Source organism: Myotis yumanensis, unplaced genomic scaffold (assembly GCF_028538775.1).
Source record: "Myotis yumanensis isolate MYYU_CA2020_CCGP unplaced genomic scaffold, mMyoYum1.0.hap1 SCAF_12, whole genome shotgun sequence".
NCBI classification, from domain to species: domain Eukaryota; kingdom Metazoa; phylum Chordata; class Mammalia; order Chiroptera; family Vespertilionidae; genus Myotis; species Myotis yumanensis.
Genome location: NW_027223763.1, coordinates 56,488,955 through 56,511,370, shown reverse-complemented (window position 1 = coordinate 56,511,370; position 22,416 = coordinate 56,488,955). Strand labels below are relative to the sequence as shown.

General features: G+C 38.0%; 1 protein-coding gene across 2 annotated transcripts in view; it reads left to right on the top strand.

The window, feature by feature from the left end:
• Positions 1-15,574, top strand: part of TTC39B (tetratricopeptide repeat domain 39B) — a 116,245-nt gene extending 100,671 nt beyond the window's left edge. For both annotated transcript variants that reach the window (XM_070431701.1, XM_070431702.1), the window contains 3 exons: positions 8,792-8,909; positions 10,005-10,121; positions 13,538-15,574. In XM_070431701.1, coding sequence (XP_070287802.1) covers positions 8,792-8,909; positions 10,005-10,121; positions 13,538-13,628 — 326 coding nt within the window. In that variant the 3' untranslated portion in view covers positions 13,629-15,574. The remainder of the gene's footprint in view (positions 1-8,791; positions 8,910-10,004; positions 10,122-13,537) is intronic.
• Positions 15,575-22,416: the final 6,842 nt, after the last annotated feature.

Sequence of the window (22,416 nt, the reverse complement as noted above, 5' to 3'; positions counted from 1 at the left end):
ATTTTTTACAGAGAGGAAGGGAGAGAGATAGAGAGTTAGAAACATCGATGAGAGAGAAACAATTGATCAGCTGCCTCCTGCACATCTCCTACTGGGGATGTGCCCGCAACCCAGGTACATGCCCTTGACCGGAATCGAACCTGGGACCTTTCAGTCCGCAGGCCGACGCTCTATCCACTGAGCCAAACCGGTTTCGGCTAACTTTTAAGTCTTTAATCCATTTTGAGTTTATTCTTGTGTGTGGTATAAGAAGGTGGTGTAGTTTCATTGTTTTTGCATGTATCTGTCCCAGCACCATTTATTAAATAGATTATCTTTACCTCATTGTATGTTTTCCCCTTCTTCGTCAAATAGTAATTCACTATAAAGGCATGGGTTTATTTCTGGGCTCTCTGTATGTCGTTTTTATGCTAGTACCAGGCTGTTTTGATTGCTCTGGCCTACTAGTATAGTTTGATATCAGGTAGCGTGATTCCTCCCACTTTGTTCTTCTTTCTCAAGTTAGCTGTGGCTGTTTGGGGTCTTTTGTGGTTACATATAAATTTTTGGAATATTAGTTCTAGTTCTGAGAAATATGCCACTGGTTTCTTGATGGGAATTATATTGAATGTATAGATTGCTTTGGGTCATATGGACATTTTAATTATGTTAATTCTTCCTATCCATGAACACAGTATATGCTTCTACTTATTTGTATCTTTTTCCATTATTTTCTTCAGTGTCTTATAATTTTCTGAAGAAAGGTCTTTTACATTCTTGGCTAAATTTATCCTGTGTATTATTTTTAAAGCAATTGTGAATGGGTTTTTTTTCTTAGTTTTCCTTTCTGGTATAAAAATGCACTGATTTCTGGATATTTATTTTGTATCCTGTTACTTTACTGAATTCATTGATCAGTTCTGGTAGTTTTTTGGTGGAATCATTAGGATTCTCTATATACAATATCATGTTATCTGCACATAATGACAGTTTTGCTTTTTCCTTTCCTTTTTGGAAGCCTTTTATTTCTTCTTCTTGTCTGGTTGTTGTGGTAGAACTTTCAGTGCTATGTTGAATAAGAGTGGTGAAAATGGACATCCCTGTCGTATTCCCGATCCTAAGAGAAACACTTGTAGTTTTTGCCCATTGAATATAATGTTGGCTGTGGGTTTGTCATATATGGCCTTTATTACATTGAGGTATGTTCCCTCTATTACCCCTTTTCTGAGAGTTTTTATCATAAATGAGTGTTGATTTTGTCAAATGCTTTTTCTGCGTCTATTGATATGATCATGTGGTTTTTATCCTTCATTTTGTTTATGTGGTATATCATGTTTACTGATTTTCAGATAGTGTACCAACTTTGTATCCCACCATAAATCCTACTTGATCATGGTGTATGCTCTTTTTTAATGTATTGCTGGATCTGGTTTGCTAACATTTTGTTTAGGACTTTTGCATCTATACTCATCAGAGATATTGGTTTATCATTTTCTTTCTTTGTAGTGTCTTCATCTAGTTTTGGAATTTGGATAATCCTGGCCTTGTAAAATAAGTTTGGGAGTCTTCTCTCATCTTGAATTTTTTGGAATAATAGGTGTTAGTTTTTCTTTGAATGTTTGGTAAAATTCACCTGTGAAGCCATCTGGCCCAGGACTTTTGTTCGTTGGGAGGTTTTTTGTTTGTTTGTTTTATATTGCTTCATTTTGACTAGTTTTAATCTGTCTATGCAGATTCTCTGATTTTTCCTGATTCAGTTTTGGAAGATTGTATGTTTCTAGGAATTTATCTTTTCATCCAGAGTGTCCAATTTGTTGGCATATAGTTGTTCATAATATTTTCTTATAGTTCTTTGTATTTCTTTGGTGTTAATTGTTATTTCTCCTCTTTTATTTCTGATTTTATTTATTTGGGTCCTCTCTCTTTTTTTCTTGCTGAGTCTGGTTAAAGGTTTGTCAATCTTATTTATCCTTTTAAGAAACCAGCTCTTGGTTTCATTGGTCTTTTGTATCTTTCTTTTTAGACTCAATTTTATTTATTTCTGCTCTGATCTTTATTATTTTCTTCTACTCACTTTGGGCTTTGTTTGTTCTTTTTCTAGTTCCTTTAAGTGTAGTTAGGTTGTCTATTTAAGATTTTTCTTGTTTCTTTAGTTGAACCTTTAATGCTAAATGCTATGAATTTCCCTTCTTAGGACTGCTTTCACTGCGTCCCATAGATTTTGGGTTGTTGTGTTCTCATTTTCATTTGTTTCAAGGTATTTTTTGATTTCTTCCTTGATCTAATTGTTAATCCATTCATTGTTTAGTACCATGTTATTTAACTTCCGTGTCTTTGTGTGTTCTTCAGTTTTTTTTTCTTGTGATTGATTTCTAGTTTCATACCATATGGTCAGCGAAGATGCTTGGTATGATTTTAATCTCCTTAAATTTATTAAGACTTTTTTTGTGTCCTAACATGTGGTCTATCTTGGAAAATGTTCTAAGTGCGCTTGAAAAGAATGTTTATTCTGCTGCTTTGGGTGAAATGCTCTGAAGATGTCAATTAAATCCATCTGATCTAGTGTATCATTTAAGGCCACCATTTCCTTGTTAATTTTCTGTCTGGAAGATCTAGCCTCTGATGTCAATGGTAGTGTTTTACTGGTGATTTTCTTTGAATAGATACCTCAAATGGAATTGCCAGATCATATGGTAGTTCTCTTTTTGCCACAAACTTTTAAGTTATTGCTAAATAACCCTTATAATAATTTTAAAAGCTTCATAGCTCTTTATGGAGTGAATGCATTCTAATTTAACCAGTCTGCAGTATTTTTTAGCATTTAGGTTACTTTTCATATTTAAAATAATTTTAGCTTTAGATTCCCATTAACCAGGAGAAGAAATATATAAGAATGAAAGCTGAATCAGTTGGCTTATCATTTAACAAGGTCAAAGTTTCAGGCTGGATAGTTAAAGAATCCAATAGAAGAAAGAGCAGTGCTGTTCCGAGGCCACAGACTCCCCCACTCGCCCACTCCCCCCCTTAGTCATTTTGGAAATACAAACAAATGCTCACAAGGAGACCAGTGAGTGGAATATCCTACTCCACTATTGAAAAGTCACACGCAAAGCTCATCTGTTGATGGAGGGTGAGTACATTAGTCTCCCTTCATTTGTGGTTTTGATCTCTGCCATTTGTTGCTCATGACATGAATTATTCCTTTGTCCAATACATCCATCTCACTTCATCTTATCATGTAGACATCACAAGAAGAAGGGTAAGGGCAGTATAGTAAGATATTTTGAGAGAGAGAGAGAGAGAGAGAGAGAGAGAAAGAGAGACACACTACATTTGCATAACTTTTATTACAGTAATGTTGTAATAATAGTTCTATTTTGTTATTAGTTATTATTGTTAATCTCTTACTGTGCCTAATTTATAGATTAAATTATATCATGGCATATATGTATAGGAAAACAAATAGGATATCTAGGGTTTGGTATTATCTGCAATTTCAGGCATCCAGTGGTGTCTTGGACTATATCCCCCACAGATAAGGGGGGACTACTATAATGTCACCTTTCCGTATTAAAGATAGCATTTTTATAAAAGAACCATTGCTCTCTTTTCTTTTCTTTTTTTCCTTCCTCTTTTATAAAAAAGTTATAGCATTTAACCCCCATAATGATCTGGATCTTAGATAGAGAAGCTAAAATATTGAGGTATTCATCTTCACAAACTGATAATTCCCTCTGATTTCTGGGCAGCAGGGAAACCAGCGGATAAGAAGTCTCACAAAACTGGGATGAGAAAGAGGAGTCAAAACTTTTTACTATTTTACAGACAACCAAAGGAGCGTATGTATAAGCACAGACTATAGACTTGCTGTATGGACATTTCAGACTTTTTTTTGCGAAGTTCTATCACTAACATATTTTCAATATAGTTTTTATTGCATAAAGTTGTGATAAGCTTTCTTACTAATTTTTCATATATCTAGTTTTAATTTTTTTGTAGTAAAATTTACTGTTACCCATTTCTTTTCTTTTCTTTTCTTTTTTTTTTTTTACAGTTTAGAGGTGTTTACATTCACATTGTTGCACAACCAACCTCCAGAACTTTTTCATACCCATTAAATAATAACCCCCCATTTCCCCCTTCCCTAGCCCCTGGCAACCACTATTTTACTTTTTGTTACTAGACTAAATTTAACTACTCTAGAGGCTTCATAACAGTGGCTTATTTCACTTTGCATAATGTCCTCAAGGTATATCCATGTTGTACTGTGTCAGAATTTCCTTCTTTTTTAAGGCTGAATAATATACCATTATATGCATATGCCACTTTTTTTTTTTTTTATCGATTTATCCATGATGCATATTTAGGTTGCTTCCACCTTTTGGGTATTGTGAATAATACTTCTATGAACATCGGTAGGCAAATATTTTTCGGGACCATGCTTTAAATTCTTTTAGATATATGCCCAGAAGTGGAATGACTGGGTCATAATGTATTCAATTTTTAATTTTTTTGAGAAACTGCTACACAGTTTTCTTTTCTTTCCTTTTTTTTTTTTTTGACTGTATACTTTACTTTCAGTATTATTTTGTATTGATTTCAGGGTTACTGCTATACAGTTTTCTATAGTAGCTGTGTATCATTTTACATTCCCACTAACAGTGTACAAGTGTTCCAATATGTCTACATCCTGTCAACATTTGTTATTTTCCGTTTTGTTTTTTTTTGGTAGTAGTCGTCTTAATGGGTGGGAGGTGAACTTTACTATTTTCCATGTAAAATAATTTCAAAAAGGAAAAATATTTTGTTCTGAGTGGAAAATCAACATAAAGTTACATCATTTTGAATTTAAATAAAATGAAACTTTATGAAATTTCACCTTAAAAACGAGATTTCAGCGCTTGCTGGTGGCTGAGTTGGTTGGAGTGTCGACTAGTACACCAGAAACGTTGTGGGTTTGATCCCCAGTTAGGGCATGCACATACTGGAGCCGTCCTATATTTCTCTCTCACATTGATGTTTTTTTTCTATCTCTCCCTTTCTCTCTCTAAAACATATCTTTGGGTGAGGATTTAAAAAGTGAGATTTTTCCATTGATTTTTTTTTTTTTAGAGAGAGTGGGTGGGAGGGGGGGGAGAGAGAGAGAGAGAGAGAGAGAGAGAGAGAGAGAGAAACTTAAACATGAGAGAGACACATTGAGTAGTTGCCTCCCACTTGTGCCCGAGCAGCCTGGGGATCGAACCTGCGACCCTTTGGCCCAAGGGCTGACGCTCTAACCACTGAGAAAAACTGGCTAGGGCCCATTTGGACTTTTGAACAAATTTATTAGTATTCATTTTTGTTCAACTAATTTGACCATCTTTTATTAATTTGCTCATTTGAACACTCTTAGATTTCCTTGCCAGATATAGGATTATGATAGGCAGAGAAAGCATCTGTTTCTGCTGTTAAAGAAATTGTTTATAACTAAATCCCACATATCCACAAACTAAATGGAAAAGTGAAGAATTTGTATGCCTATATTCATAACCCATGGACACAGACAATAGGGTGGTGAAAGCTTGGGGTGGGGGCTGGGGGCAGGCTAGAAGAGGTCAATGGGGTAAAAAGGGGGGATATCTGTAATACTTTCAACAATAAAGATTAAAAAATAAACAAATAAAAAAGTGGATATGTGAAAACTGGGAAGTAAAGGAAAACCTCTTTTTATTAAGTGAAAACATTTTTAGCTTATTCTTTCGCCCAGAGAAGTAGGCCAGCTTGCTTCTGTTTTTCTACAAAGAAAAAGGCATGAGTTTAGTAGAATAAATTCTGATGTTTGAATGTCCATTCTTTTCATGTATACCAGTGGACGGCAAACTGCGGCTCGCGAGCCACATGCGGCTCTTTGGCCCCTTGAGTGTGGCCACGAAGTTTCAATCACACTGTACGTGCGCGCCCACACGTGGTATTTTGTGGAAGAGCCACACTCAAGGGGCCGCAGTTTGCCGACCACTGATGTAGACTAATGTGTACCAGCAGAGGGGGTCTTTGTCTAAAGAAGTCCTGGAGGACTATTAGGTTCTCTCTGTGTGGGCAGGCTCTTCACCCCCACCCCTAAGTTTATTTTGTCCTTTCTTTGGTTGGGAGAAAAAAATTAAAGGAGTAATATATGTATCAGACTGTGCATGTAAAATGCAATAGAGGTTTAGAAAACCAAGACACTGTCCCCATCCATTCCTTCCTCTTTTAATGACGTAATGAGATGATAGGCTTCAGAAATAGTCAAGCAGGGCCCCGGGGAAACTTAGACAGACACACTGTACTTTTAGTCAAGCTCTGTCTTTGTATGTCCTCCCCGGGGTAGAAGAATTGTTTCCTTTCCTGAAGATCCCCTTTGCCAAATGTTACACATGAAATTTATGGTGATGATCTCGTCCACGTCCATTGTTTATGCAGGAAGTATACCCAACACACACCCGCCTCTCCCCTGCCCCCCGAACTACTGTTATGACCTTTGAGTCATTAGGTTTCTGTCCTTCTGAGTAAGAGGAAAAACCCCAAATTGGAAAGTGGAGTGAAGCTGTAAACCTGAGGTCAGACTCCATCCCCACCCCTCCACCTCCATGACTAGGAATGAATGTGTTTTTGCTTCTACCTTTGGTGTCCTTAAAGTAAAGGATGGCAGAGGGTGCAGGTGACGGACGCTGGCAGTGCCATAGCCTGAGAGGCTGGTCACAGAGACCCAGGGGCAGCACTGTTCAAAGGGAGAAAAATACTCGGTGTGATTTGCTTGGAGTCAGTGTTTGCTATGAATTACCTGAGCGTTTCATTTGAAATCCAACTACATTCAGCATGGAGCCAGAAGTTAATAAATATACTAGCTCTTTGTTTGACTATTAGTTGTGGTTAACTTGAAATCACATAGCAAACATAATCAGAGTGACAGAAAAGGAAAAGTCTTCCTTACAACTTCTCACTTTCTGAATCTACTTTCAGTTTTTTTCTTTGGTGCATTTCAACTAGCTTCTAAGATGTTCAGTGTAGACATTTTTGGAGCCTGGGCCTCACACTTCTTTTTCCTCTGCCTACCCTCTGTTTTATAAAGTGCAGATCTTTTGTGATGATGTGCTTGGGCGGCATCATCCTTTCCTTGGAATGTAAAATAGAAACTGTTGAAATGTTCATCCGTGAACTCACCCATGAGCTGGAGAATCGTGATAGACATTGACATCTTAAGGGGAAATAATCAGCCGACAGATGTTGCTCTGTGGTCTGAAGAAATAATGGTTTTGCTTCCTAAGGTTTTTGGAGGAATGTTGGTATTTTTGAACCTATTTCCCATATTCCTAACTCATGACCTAAATAAAAGCAAAGTGTGGCTCTACTGATACTTAAGCGTTGCATGGTGTTAAGGCTGTTCCTCTCAGCAAAACCATTGTTTACAAAACACCGGAATTTTCTGATAACGCACACTATCTGAAAATCCTACAGAGAACCCGATAAAATGCACAAAAGCAATGCTAAAAACTAGCATCTAGCATGGAACCTAAGGGTTTGGTTGTAGGCCTGGAAAGATACTGTTTCTTGAATGCATATTTCAGTGAGCATCTATGATTGGAAGCATACATAGATTTCCCCCTCTTTGGTAGAAAAATGGTTCTTAAGTCATAGGAAAGGTAATGTGGTATTGATATCTGTGATTTTTCTTGGCGAATGAGCCATCAGAGCTTGGGAGTGAGAGATGAATATCAGCACCTGGAAGTAAAGGGATCCCCTTTTAGTTGGTTACACAGCATCGTGAACCTCCCATAGACAGCAGCTTACAAAGTAAAACATCAGCATGTGTGAAGGGTGGTTTCTGAGCTTTTTTCTGAAACCTGGAGGATTTCAATATGAGGGACTCCCAGGGCCTAATTAATTTGGTTTGCATTCCCCCTTCCATCCCCCGCCCCCCACACCCCACACACACAGTGTTGTCACAGCCTGAAATGTGTAAATTATCAGTCTGTCTTTGAATGACTTCTTAGTTGCATCTTACTTGCAAAAACCCCCAAACTCAAAAGTGGTTGCTGTGAAACAGCTACCTTTGTCATAGATGTCGCACATAATATTGCTCCTTCTGTTTACCCTTAGCCTTGGGCTGTGGGGGGGGCGAAGCCTCCTTCTCCAAAGGGGAAAAGTGGCGAAAGGAAAACCATTCCATTAGCCTCAAGCAGTTAGAAATGTGTGAGGGTCTGAGGTGCCTTGCATGTACTTCAGAACCATTTTATCTAATTTTATAATATAATTTCCCCCCAAAAGAACATAGCCTGGGAGAATTGATAAATTATAAACAATTCAGGATTTGCTTTCTGAATCGTTAATGGGTAGAAGGCCATCTGCTTCACCATATGGAAGTACTGTCCTCATCCATATGAAGCCAACACAGTTAGAAACCAGAACCACAGGAGGACGCAGCCTTCCTGCTCCTCGTGGCTTTAACTTTTTATGGAATTCATTCAGCCCCACCTTACTTAGGGTTCAGAGACTCTGCTCTTATTCTAAGGGCACATCACTCAGAATATGAGCCCCTGAGAAAAGGTTGAAGTGGACGGAGTGAACCCCTTCATAACATGGTGTATAAACTAATGTAGTGAATTCAATGTCCACTTAATTTAAAATAACTTCATTGCGTTTTATTTAGTGAGGCACAACACGTGCTAAAAACTTTATTTTTATTTTTAAATGATCCCTTTGTAGCCCAATAACTAGTGTCCGTTCTTTCCTCTGAATTGGGATTTTGAAAAAGCATTTTTGTGCTTGTGCGTGATGTTTGTGCGTTTGCTTTAAGACTGCAGCGACTACCTGGTGGACGACGAGTGCCTGCTGAAGCTGCTGAAGGGGTGCTGCCTGAAGAACTTACAGCGGCCCCTGCAGGCGGAACTGTGCTTCTCTCATGTCATCCAAAGGTAAACAAAGGAGGAAACCCACTGGCGGAGAGCAAACTGTGGCTCTGGGAGTTCCTGTGGGAAAGTGATTTCTCTTGCTGCCACCCTTTGACTCGGTGTTACCGGAAACAGAACCCAGGAGTGTTGTCTTTGTCCCCAGGCGGCTTTGCCAGCCCAGGGCCACATCCATGTTGATTTCATGGCATCGAGGTTCTTGGACCTTTGGGCAATGTAAACTTGAATTGCAAACTCATGTGAGGGCAGGCCTATTGGTTGTTAATTTCTCCAGGAATGTGCTTTTACTTTCCACCTAGAGCAGAGGCCTAGGAGCCAACTGCCCGTGTTTTCCTCCTGCGCCAGAGATTTTTTTTCTAATCTTCCCTTTCTCTGATGGAGCAGCCTTTCAAGGGCCCCAGCTTGTGTAGAGGTCTCAGTCCTGCTCCCTGTCCCGTGGGCCAAGGCCTCCTCTCCTCCATGGACATTGAAGCACTGAGCCCCGATTGTTCAGACTGGAGTGGACCCGGACTGCTTGGGCATCCACACACAAAGAGTTCTGGTTTTGTGTTGTTTTCAGTTCGAGAATTTTCCTTATGTTCGTGGGAGCTGAGTTATGCATTTGAAAGTGTATTACTCATATATTTTTAGTGCTTGCAGATGTTTTGTCGTCAGAGAATTCTTATAATATTGCTGAAAACAGAAGTTATTGTCTTTTTTTTTTTTAGCATAAGACGTAACAAGTCGAAGTGACCCTTCATAAAAAATAATACAGCATTCTTATTTTTAAATATTTATGTTCAGGAGTATGATCTTGTCCTTTCCAGGGTTAGGCTTTGAAGATTATAGCCCATATGTGTTCATATTCCTAAGGGGCAGTAAATAATCCAGTTCAGACTAAGGAGTAAAATAAGAGATTAATATAGTAAAAGCATACTATGTATTGCTGTAGTTTATTAGATCCTTTGAGTAAATTTTGTATAATGACAGCTTTTCTCTGAAAATCATGCTGCTAAACACCGGTTTTATGGGAAATGGGGAATGCTGAAATATGTATGTTGAAAAAGAATGACACCCTTCTTGTTCTGTTGAGACTGAATTGCTTTCCACTCGTTCTTTTAGTGAAAACCTGCTGAAGTTTGATCACTACCTGGTGCCATTTACTCTGTTTGAGTTGGCGTTTTTGTACAAAAGCCAAGGGGACATTGACAAGGCCTTTAAGGTCCTGGAAACTGCAAGGTGAGTGGTGATGGCAGCTCCTCTGGGGTGGCAGTGGAGTTAGGAATGTCCGTACCATTACAGCAGCAGTGATGGTACATGCACACTTAAAAGTTAAAACATGAACGAAAGGTAGTTACAACGCTACCTTTGCTAACTTATGCTTCATTTATGCTCATGGCTTTTGCTGCGATTGTGCTGTTTTCAACCTTCTGAGTGCCTGGCCCTGTGACCGTTTACAGAGGCTGTGGTTGTGGGCTTCTGTGTGACAGATATCTAGTCTAATCTATTCTATATCAGAGGTCGGCAAACTGTTCCTAAAGGGCCAGATAGAAAGTATTTTTGGCTTTACAGTGTGAGGTCACCACTGCAGCTACTCAATGGTATCAAAAGCAGCCACAGGAGATGGTATAGAAATAAGTGGGTGAGTCCAGATTTAGCCATAAACTTGATAATGATTTGCTGACCTTTTCTAATTTCCTTGAAGAAGCTCTTTGAATCTTCCCCTGGCTCTCTCTATTTTCTGTCTACTCTGGCCATTTCGAAGCACATATTATCATTTCTACTACATAATGGCTCACAGACATGTGATCATGGTCTGTTTGTCCTGAACACTTCTTACAGTGGGTAGAGAATGCCATGGGTAGATCTAGGCCATGAATAGCTTAGTGGTTTGCTGGTTTGGTCATTTACTCAAATTCAGCAAATATTCACTGAGCACCTCTTATGTGCCCAGCATAGTAAAGGCTCTAGAGCAGGGGTCCTCAAACTACGGCCCGCGGGCCACATGCAAATACAAATATTGTATTTGTTCCTGTTTTGTTTTTTTACTTCAAAATAAGATATGTGCAGTGTGCATAGGAATTTGTTCATAGTTTTTTTTTAAACTATAGTCCGGCCCTCCAACGGTCTGAGGGACAGTGAACTGGCCCCCTGTTTAAAAAGTTTGAGGACCCCTGCTCTAGAGAGACAACTGTACATAAACCGACAATGTTCCTGCTCTCTGAGTAGGAGGGAGATATTAAATAAGCAAGTAAAAAAATAGCAGTGGTATGTGTTTTGCTGAGACTCACATTCTGATACAAAGTACCCGGCTGTGGCTTTAGGTTGGGTTGATTCTGGAAGGTCTTCTTGAGGAGTTGATGTTGTAGTTGATATTTGCCAAAGCAGAGCCAGTCCTGAGATCAGTCAGCAGAAGACTGCGAGGGGCACATTCCTGTCTGGAACCACAGCTAAGTAACCTCCAGGCTAGGGAGCGGAGCCACTAGGTCAATAATGATGATGGGGAATCATCATTTTTATTGAGATGGGGAATCCTTAGAGGGTTTGGGGAGATAAAAAATACTTCTGTTTGGACCATGATGTTTTGAGGAACCTACAAGGTATCCACATGGAGATGGCGAGTTGGCAGTCAACTGTAGAAGCATGGAGTTCAGTGGAAAAGTAAATGCCACATGTGGAGATTTCAAAGTCACTAGCACAGACACAGAGGTATTTGAAGCCATGATACTTGATGAGGTCATTTTGGGAAAGAGAGAGAGAGAGAGAGAGATCCAGATCCAGCACACAGCCTTGGGATATGGTATCATTTTAATGAGAATAAACAATAAGAGAGAGAGAGAGAGAGAGAGAGAGAGATCCAGCACACAGACTTGGGATATGGTATCATTTTAATGAGAATAAACAATAAGAGAGAGAGAGATCCAGCACACAGACTTGGGATATGGTATCATTTTAATGAGAATAAACAATAAGAGAGAGAGAGATCCAGCACACAGCCTGGGGATATGGCATCACTTTAATGAGAATAAACAATAAGAGTAAGGAGAAATAGCCACTGAGTCAGGATGACATCCAGGAAAGCCAAGTGAACAAAGTGTTTAAAAGAAGACAGTGGTTAGTTGTAAAGCTAGCTGCTGAGAGGTCCACTAAAGTGAGACTAGAGAAGTGAACTTGAACTCTTTCAGGATGTTTTTCCTGAAAACACAATAATGGGGCAGAAGCTCCAGGGGCATGGTGGAGCCAAGGAAGCCGCCTTCTTCCTCCTCCTCCTCCCTTCTTCCTTCTTCCTTTTTTCTTCCTCCTCCTCCTTCTTCCTTCTTCCCCCTCTTTCTCCTCCTCCTCCTCCTCCTCCTCCTCCTCCTCCTCCTCCTCCTCCTCCTCATTTTTCTCCTTGTTAATGAGAGATATGAGAATAAATCACTTTTAAAAAATTAATTTCTTGGGAGTGATAATGACATATTTCAACTGACATATATGTGTCATGAGATGTAGCTCATGGAAAATTAGGGACTATAAATACTATCATTCCAAGTATTCATTATTTGTACATATTTAATGTTACCTAAGTAGCACATAATAAGGCAAATTTGTAATGATGAAAATGAAAGACTAATAATTCACTACTGAAAAATAAGACCAGCAGTGATCAAAAGTGACCACTAACTCAAGCCAGTGCTGATGATGCCAAATAAACAATCTTCCCAGTAATTCCAGGACAATTGTCTGTAGTTCCCCTTATGTAGTAGGAGCCTTGCAAAGGTGCTAAAATTTATGATCAGACATTTAGGAAAATACTCAATTATATCCTTTGGTAAACTCTAGTAAGATGTTGATTTAGCTTATGAATAATGACCCTTACTATGAATAATAACCCTTTTCAGGGTTACCAGTAAGTAGTAGTTAGATCTGCATAGAATGAAGGGCTGTGGAAAGAAAGAAATGCCACTGCAAAGAAAGAAGTTACAGCTCACCCATGGGCCAAAGCAGTGGGTGAAAGCAGGAGCCCAAAGTTGAAGCCATTCCACTTTGATCACTCTTAACAGTTCTAGCAAAGAGAAGTCATGAATGATCTCAGTAAAGTTTTTACATCATCTGTGGATTTTAATGGCCTGGCCCCTTCTGACATTGCTATACAGTAATTATTGGCCAAACCGTTGCTATTTGCCTGTGAGAATTGGAGTAAGTGATTTTGGTATCACAGGGTAATCCTGCTGTCTTTGCTGCGGTTGTTGTTTCATGGGAGTCTCAGGATAATTATTCGGAGGAAGTTGTGATCCATCAAGTTCGCCTCGTTTGTATGAGGCTGCCTTAGCATTTCCAGTTCAGAAAAGGAGGTCAGCTGTTTAAGAATAGTTCACGACATTGTTAAGCCCTCCTCATAATCTTCTTGCGGTGTTTGTGAACGGCTTGGTAGTGAAGTAGAAACTTGGTACTCAAAGTCTGACTTTTAAGTCCTCACCAGGAAACTTCTAGAAACAAAGAATATTGCCATCCCCCTCTCTTCACAGGACGCCATCTACATTTTAACAATATTGACTGTTAGGCATAGTCAAGTTTGAAAGCAAATGAGTGAATATGAGAGGAGGGGAGGATGGTGGTGGTGGTCGGGTATAGAAGAACTTTTGACATTTCGATTTTGTTGTTATTGTCTTTAGAAACAACTACAAAGATTACTCCATGGAGTCTAGACTGCACTTCAGAATTCAGGCAGCTCTTCAGCTCTGGAGAAAGCCTTCCTCACACTGATCAGAGCCTGGAGGATGGATGGATTGCCCCTCCGTTAACCCACATCTGCTATAGATTAGCCCTTGTATTAAAGTGGAAAAGTGATCTTGTGAATGAGAGAAAAAAATAATTTTATTGTCAATATTTTCTATCATGTGTGTGGTTTACTGTTGTTCTACGTGAATGTTTCCCCTCCCCCCCCCTCCATGGAATAATGTTCAGTACTATCTAGAAAATTCTTATATTTTGCCTCTTCAAAAAGAATTTCATATTAGGTTTCAATTGGAGAGGGGAAGTCTTTGAAAGGACTCACAGGTACAATAAAGTCTAATCAGATTATTTATTTTTTTAATATGGAAATTGATATTGTTTAAGTAGCAAATGGCTTACAAGTTGAGCCATTTTTAGATTTGTTGGTCAGTTAAACTTCAGAGTTATTTTGTTGCCTAGAATTTAAATTTCAGAGGGGAAATAAAATCACTTACAGTCGAAATAGCTTAATAACCTCCTGAAGAATCCTGAAAAAGATAGGCAGTGGTGTGAACAGGGATGGGATCATGTAGTTAAAAGGTTGAAAAGACCTGTATCTAGCAGAGATGGTGAAATATTGTTAGTGTTTTTTTTTTATTCATCATGTAAATTAAATGTGGTGGCATTTTTGAGAGACTATCCTGTTTTTGAATGTACTTAAGTCTATTATAATAACAAAAATTTAAAAAATGTGTATCTAAAGGGAAGAAAAAGTTATATTTTAGACAATATCCTTAGCAATGATAGCCTGAAATATATATATACATTGATTATTTTTCTTATATGAAGCAAAGTTCCTGCTGCTTTAAACGATATGTAAAATATTAATAATTTTTACATTCATGATGTTCGTGAGTAAGATCTAATTTTCTAATCTCTCTAGCACTGTGACGGTTCCTTGTAAATATCTGGACTGTGTTTAGTCCTTTCATTTTGGAAATGCAATCGGGACATTGAGTGGGAGAGAGTCCGACTCCATGCGGTCCTGGCTCTGCTACTGGTTAGCAGCTACCAGAGTGACCTTGATGGAGCCCCAGCTCTCTGTAAAATGGAAAAAGAACAGATGATTATCAAGGTCTCCTTCGGTTTTAGAACTGTCAGTATTTTAGGTATTTATTTTCAGCAAACAATGTTAAAATGTTTAATCCGAGTCACTCCCACGTAGAGTATGTTTTTATTTTTCAGTCATCAACCCCCAACCCCCAATTATGTATGTTTTGTGAATAAGGACCAGTTTGTATTCTGAGCGAGGAAAACAATTTGGGAATCCATGAGTCAGGGTTTTGTCCTATTTCTGTCTCTGTTTTGAAGACTAACTTGTCATGGAAGCCTATGCAGTTTAACAGAGACCGCCTAAGATTGGGAGCCAGGAGCTCATCTTTATTAGTTGGTAGTTCCTCACCCTGCAGCAAGCCATTCACCTCTTCTGGGACTCAGTTTCCCTAATGGGGATAGCCTCACAGAGCGTGGTGCTTGTGAGGGCTCAGTCAGATAATGCAGAGTCATATGCGTGGCTTTGTGTGAACTGTGAAAGGCCATATGAACATGAGTTGTAATGATCATGGTTTTTATGCACCCATTATAGTATCAGTACAGAGGTATTGGCTGAGTCTGTGTTCTCTGATGTAAAAGTAGAAAAGCATGGAAATTCTATCACCTTTCAATGTATTCATGTATTTGACACTGACAGTGGCCCAGATTGCAAATTTATTTCTTGCTACTTATTCCCTGTGACATGAGCCTGTCCTCGCAGGTGTTTACCTTGTTTTCTTTAAGGTATTTGTCCAATACTGAGAATGTATTTCCAAGGGAAGATGTTAATACAGTTCGAGTCAGATGGTATGGTGGAAGATCTGAATATGTGCTATTAAATGCATTATGTAACTTACTGCAGGTCCAGACAAAAGAGGAAATAAAAGAAACTGTCATTACAACTAGTAGTGGAAAACATGTTTAATAATTATTTTTTGTATAACTGTGGAAAATGTTTATAATTCCTTAGAAGAGCGTTGGTAGCATTATTGTTTTTAAAGTAAAAACATCCACATTATTTCTGTGAGAAGCTGTAAGTCAGTGAAAGTCAGTAATAAAAATTCCCCTTTTGGTATAAAAGGAAAACAAAAGCCAATAGTGGTTATTTTTATTTTATTTGAACTCTGCATTATAAAAAATATAAAAGTAATTCATATCTATTTAAAATTTCACTTAGTTATTTTTTAAATTTTATTTTTATTGTTACTTCCTATTGTTTTTATGGTTAATCTATCCAATGGATTTTTAAAAAAATATATTTTATTGATTTTTTACAGAGAGAAAGGGAGAGGGATAGAGAGTTAGAAACATCGATCAGCTGCCTCTTGCACACTACCTACTGGGGATGTGCCCGCAACCAAGGTACATGCCCTTGACTGGAATCAAACCTGGGACCCTTGAGTCCGCAGGCCGACGCTCTATCCACTGAGCCAAACCCGTTAGGGCTCCAATGGATTTTTAAGTGCTGTAATATCACTAACGGTACAAATATTAATCTGTTTCCTGCCATTTTTAAGATATTATGACACCAGTGTCTTGTGCCATCAGCTCATATTGCATTTTTTGGAGTTAGTTTGTGATTCAGGGTGTTCTCTATAGAATGAGTACTGAAGTGACAATGTTTTATCTAATGTTTTGAGGGGCATATGTGGGAGAATTGGGCTGCCAACGTGTCTGACAGTTTGTGCAATTTGTGGAGTTCTTGGTTTAATTGCCTTTCTTTAAAAAAAAAAAAAGGGAGAACCAGAGTTCTGATTGGTGCTGTGTAATTTTAAGACTCAAGTAGAGGTTATGCTTGGTAGGACGGTGACAATGTAGGCATGAAGTCCGCTTGACAACTAACAGAAGATTAACTGCATAAGCTCTTTTATGGACATTTTAATGTTTCTGTGCTTCTCCTGGATACAAGAAGGCCCAAGTTACATAGGAAAAGAGAGTCCATTGATTTTCTATCTCTTTGGCAAGTGGGTCCAAACTGTAACAAGGTAAATTCCAGATCAATCAGCGTCCAAGATTTTAAGTCACTGAAACAGTCCAACAGCAGAACCATCTCTTTGGCAAAGTTGTAGTCTAGCAGAGCTCTGTGATTAACATTCCAACCTGGCCTGGAAGCTAATGGTTTAACTTTGAGGTTAAAACACCCCATCAGTCTCTGAGTAGGGCTTCAAATCGGTGGGATGTGTGTAAAGATGAAAGTTGTCCCCTTTCAAAGAAAAGTGTTTCCTCTTTTGAAGCTATGTTTAAAGGTAGTTACATTTTGATATGCACCAATAGCCTCTGCTATTAATACTCATTATGGTTCCAGTTCTCACCCATTTCTTTAAATGAGTCTGTTGATGTTTTCAAATAGATGCTTTCCTGCTTTTGCACATTAGACAACTATTTAAAAAAAAGTCTTTGTGACCAACTGGAATTACTCAATTCTCCATTGACTTTAAAAAATATTTTTGTTTCTTCCTATTCTCTAAGTATTTATAAATCAAAAATTCAAATAAGTTTAGTGAAAACGAGTTAACGGAGACTCCAGTGATCATTTTGATGCCGAAGATCTGGGGATTCATCAGGCCTGGAGTGGATCTTGGAAAATTGTCTCATCCTCCCTGATCTCTGAACAGTGTTGTTTCTCCTTCAGTCCTGCTCTGCACAGTATGGTAGCTACTGGCCACATGTGGCGGTTGAGCACTTGAAACATGGCTGGTGACACATGTTGGAAGGATGCTGAGTGTGGGGAGCACTCAGACATGCTGCAGTTCTATTTAGGGGTCTCCTAATACTGGGCTGCCCGGAGCTCTGGCTTTTTAATATGATCATCCAGTCACCATGTTGTCAATTGTGGTTCAAATATATATTGGTGGGGTTTACCTTTTCTGCTTTAGTACCCATAAACTTTCATTTCATCCTGTTCTGCAGATGATCAAGGTCATTGGCACATTTGAACATGATTCCTTTCCTACCCACCAGACCTCCTTACATACTAAATTAAGAGAATTGATTTTTTTAAGATTACTATTTTAATCTGATTTTCCCTACTTTTCAGATGCAACATCACAAACTGTTAGAGTTGTAGAGAAAGTGACTCTCAACTTTGGGATTTAGTAGACTTTATGATTAAAATAATATTTTATAAGTTTAACATTATTCTGAAAATTTTCAATCCCTGAAACTTTCATTCCTCTATATTATCAATGTTTCAACATTACCTCAGCTAGGCCAATATTATTTAAAGATTTTAAGGTACTAGTTATCCACTTACAATTTTAGGTACTAGTTATCCACTTACGGAATAATTTGGCAGGTAGTTTATTTAAAGTTATATATTTTATGCCTTTGCTGCCTATTATTATTCCTAATATGTATGATACCTAAGTAAAATGCACACATATAATTGACATATCTTAATCTCGTTAGACATTTCTTGATCAAATGCACAGGTAGATAGATAAATAGACAGAAAACACCAAACAAATATTAAACAGACAAGCTTTACACTCTTCTCTCAGGGATGCGGGATTTCCTCCTGGTTGTTTCCCCTTCCCAGACCAATTATTTACATATTTTTTCTTTATTTGTCAAGCACTTATTGTGAAACCCTGTTCCTGCTTCTCCTTGTTGCTAGTTCTATCCTTTGTACACCTGTTAGCTTGAGTTACTTCAGAAAGTTGAACTTGAAATGTAATAAAAAGGACACATCAGCAGTTACCAGGAGAGACTCTTCTGTGTTGAGCAGTTGCTGTCTGACCTGGATGGTGCTGACACCCACACCAGTCTGTTCATAATGTCGGAACTACAGGAAGAAATGATGGAAGGACTGTTTAAGTGGATGGAGAAGACTGAGCAGGTACATGGCCTGATCCATCTGAAGGGAGTGGTAGACATAGCGTCAGAGGAAGTCCAACCCCATTATGTCCAGTTCATAAATGTGTAGCAATCTTGTAACTTGACATTGCATGGAAAAGTCAAAGCAGGCACCCCACTATAGTTCACTAACGAAGAAGTCACACAGACACCTAAAGATTGGACAGTTACTAGGAAAACTCAAGAGACTTGAATACCAAACTTCATTAAATAAGACTTGTTGCATATTAATATACCTTGTATGTTAACCCAGTAGTTCTTAGAAACACATAATTTAAAAGATGAATATAAGGGATGCTGACACATGCAGGCAGGGACTTTCATTTTATTGTTACTTGATATTTGCTAGCATATTGGTTTTAATTATTGGTAGTCTGGTACCATGTAGGGAGAAAAAGTTGGTCTCGGTGTAACAGAACCGATAGCCAGAGAAGTTGGATACAATGAACATGTTAAAGGTCACCGCTTATCATTTCAGTTTATAAGGAATTATGTTCATTTGAAAGGCTGGAAGGTCTTTTTCAATCAGAAGAGATGCCTCTCCCTGCTTTGGAAATCATTCAGACATTTTTAAAAATTGAATTTATTGGGATGACATTGGTTGGTAAAATTATATAGCTTGGAGATATGTAATTCTATAATACATCATCTGTACATTGAATTGTGTTCACCACCCCAAGTCAAGTCTCCTTCCATTACCATTTATTCCCTCTTTACCCTCTTCTACCTCCTCCCACCACCCTTTTCCTCACCATATTGTTGTCTGTGTCTATGAGGTTTTTTCATAATCCCTCACTTTTTTCACCCAGTTCCCCAACCCTTCTTCCCGTCTGACAGCTGTCAGTCTGTTCTCTGTATCTATAAGTCTGTTTCTATTTTGTTTGTTAGTTTATTTTGTTCATTAGATTCCACATATAAGTGAAATCGTATGGTACTTGTCTTTCTCTGACTGACTTATTTCCCTTAGCATAATATTCTCCAGGTCCATTCATACTGTCACAAAAGGTAAGATTTTTTTTTTATGGCTGAGTAGTATTCCATTGTGTAAATGTACCACAGCTTTTTTATCCCCTCATCTACTGATGAGTACTTGGGCTGCTTCCAAATCTTGGCTATTGTAAATAATGTTACAGTGAACATAGGGGTGCATATATTCTTTCTAATCTGTGTTTTGGGTTTCTTCAGATAGATTCCAAGATGTGGAATTGCTGGGTTATAAGGCAGTTCCATTTTTTAATTTTTTGAGGTAACTCCATACTGCTTTCCACAGTGGCTACGCCAATCTGCACTCCCACCAACAGTGCACGAGGGTTCCCTTTTCTCCACATCCTCTCCACCACTTGTTGTTTGTTGTTTTATTGATGATTGCCATTCTGACAGATGTGAGGTAATATCTCATTATGGTTTGAATTTGCATCTCTCTGATGATTAGTAAGATTTAGCATCTTTTCATATGTCTATTGGCCATCTGTATGTCCTCTTTGGAGAAGTGTCTATTCGGGTTCTTTGCCCATTTTATAATTGGATTGTTCTTTTGGTTTTGAGTTTTATGTTTTTTATAAGTTTTGGGTGTATCATTGGCAAATATCTTATTCCATTCAGTGGGTTGTCTTTTCATTTTGTTGATGGTTTCTTTTGCTGTGCAACAGACATTTTAATTTATTCTTATTGGAGCCAAGTATTCAGGTGGCAATTTTGGGCATAGTAAATGAGTTAAAGCAGTTTTCATTAGTTCACTTTTTTTCTGAAGTGATTTTATTATTCATAGTAAACATTGTTTTCTGTACAATGATTTGTTTTTTTACAAAAATGATTTACATGAAAAGAGAGATTATGGTAAACGCTAGAAATCTTGGGTTATTAATTTAATGTCTTAAAAAATAGTACTATTGGCTTCTATTTAACTAAGATTTGCAAAAGGATAACACATGTTTCATTGATATGTGCTGTTCAGAAAACTTCATGCTCAACAATGTTTTGCATTCTTATGATGTTAGAGGACAATTCTATAACTAAGTAGTTTATGATTTATTATTTGTTCCCTTTGCTAACTATTGATATCCAAACACCTAAATGAATACCAGCTGACTTACTTATGTACTAGTGTTTTAAAATATTTATTTGCAAATGTTCATAAGATATCTTGAATTTTTTTATGTAAGTTGCTAAATCATAGGTAAAAGCAAAATATATATTTTAATAAGTGAGAAGTATTATTTTATTACTGAAATTTACTTCCAAAGCAAATTTATTTTGTAGGTACTTCACTTGGGAAATTTTACTTTGCCTTAAAACACACAAACAAAGTAAACCTGTTGTGTGATCTAAAAATAAAAACCTAAAACACTTATGCTAACCTTGTTGTGTAGGGGGGATTCTGAGATTCTTTGATAATATTTATTTTTCATTTTGATTTGAATTAAACCAGAATAGTTAGAGGCCATAGTGTTTTGTGAATCAATGTATGGTTTTCTGTTGAATCATCAAAGCTACCTGTACGTGCTTCATAATTCAATGTTTTCTTAGTAAAAATCGTCGGCATTTTATCTCACTCTTTCTCATCACATTTGAACTTAGTTTCTCTCTTTCCCACTCCCGGCCATCACGGCTTTGCAGAGCAAGACACTTTTAGAAATGGAAGATGTTCGAGTTCTATGTAAGACGAATGAATGTGTTAGTAGCATCCATCTGCTGATCAAGTAGGCATTGGATCTGGTACCAGACAGTGAAAGAGTGTAGCTATTAAAGCATTTTGTCGATATAAGTTAAGAAGGAAGGAGAAAACTGTGAAGTTCTGATATTTTTACTATAAAACTGTGTTCCCAAATGAGAATTCGCTTGCTGGTTTTCTGTTAGTGTTGTCATCTATGATTTGTAGGCTAATGCTGATATGAGATATAAATTTTCATCATGAAGATAACAGTCCCTGTGGCCTATTTTTAACATTTTTGAAAACAGATGTCATCTTAGAAACTGTATTTTTTTTTTTTTTTTTTTAATATATTTTATTGATTTTTTACAGAGAGGAAGGGAGAGAGATAGAGAGTCAGAAACATCGATGAGAGAGAAACATCGATCAGCTGCCTCCTGCACATCTCCTACTGGGGATGTGCCCGCAACCCAGGCACATGCCCTTGACCGGAATCGAACCTGGGACCCTTCAGTCCGCAGGCCGACGCTCTATCCACTGAGCCAAACCGGTTTCGGCAGAAACTGTATTTTTAAGTGCAAATAAATCATCCCAACTTGAAAGTCGATGTTTTCTTTTCATTCCTTAGTATTACAGAATACCCTGCATAGTAGATGCATGCTTAAGTTGCCAGATAGTCTCAGAATTCTATATTTACTTATTGCTACAACTGGTTTACCTACAACATACAACTGAATTGTTATTTAAATACATTCCACTTGGTGGAATATCAGTCTTACTCTGGTTTGTCTACATGTGAAAAATATACATACATCTATTTTGCTTATTTTTAATTGCAGTGCAATGTATACCTGAATTTTTGTTTCTTGTTAAAGGCCCTTCTTTATGCCGTGTTCTTGGCTGAGCACTGGGCACGAAGAGATAAATGGGATGGTACAGTTTCTTGTGGAAGGAGTGCCTTCTTGTTCATGTTAAAAGACTCTAATAGTCCTGAGGTTTAGATTAGCTGCTGATAGATTTGGTTTAAGGAGGCATCTTTAGCATTCGTTGCCACACCGAGGTCTGCATTTGAGACTGAACTTGGCTGGGTAGTGGCATGTGATTTGCCCTTCCCAGCAACTTCTCTGAACTTTGACTAATTCCCCTGTAAAGTGGGGATAATTCCACAACCTTATTCAGCTCTAAGGAGGATCAAAGGAGGAGGCATGCAAGAACCACAAAGGGCTAATCCAGCATAAAATA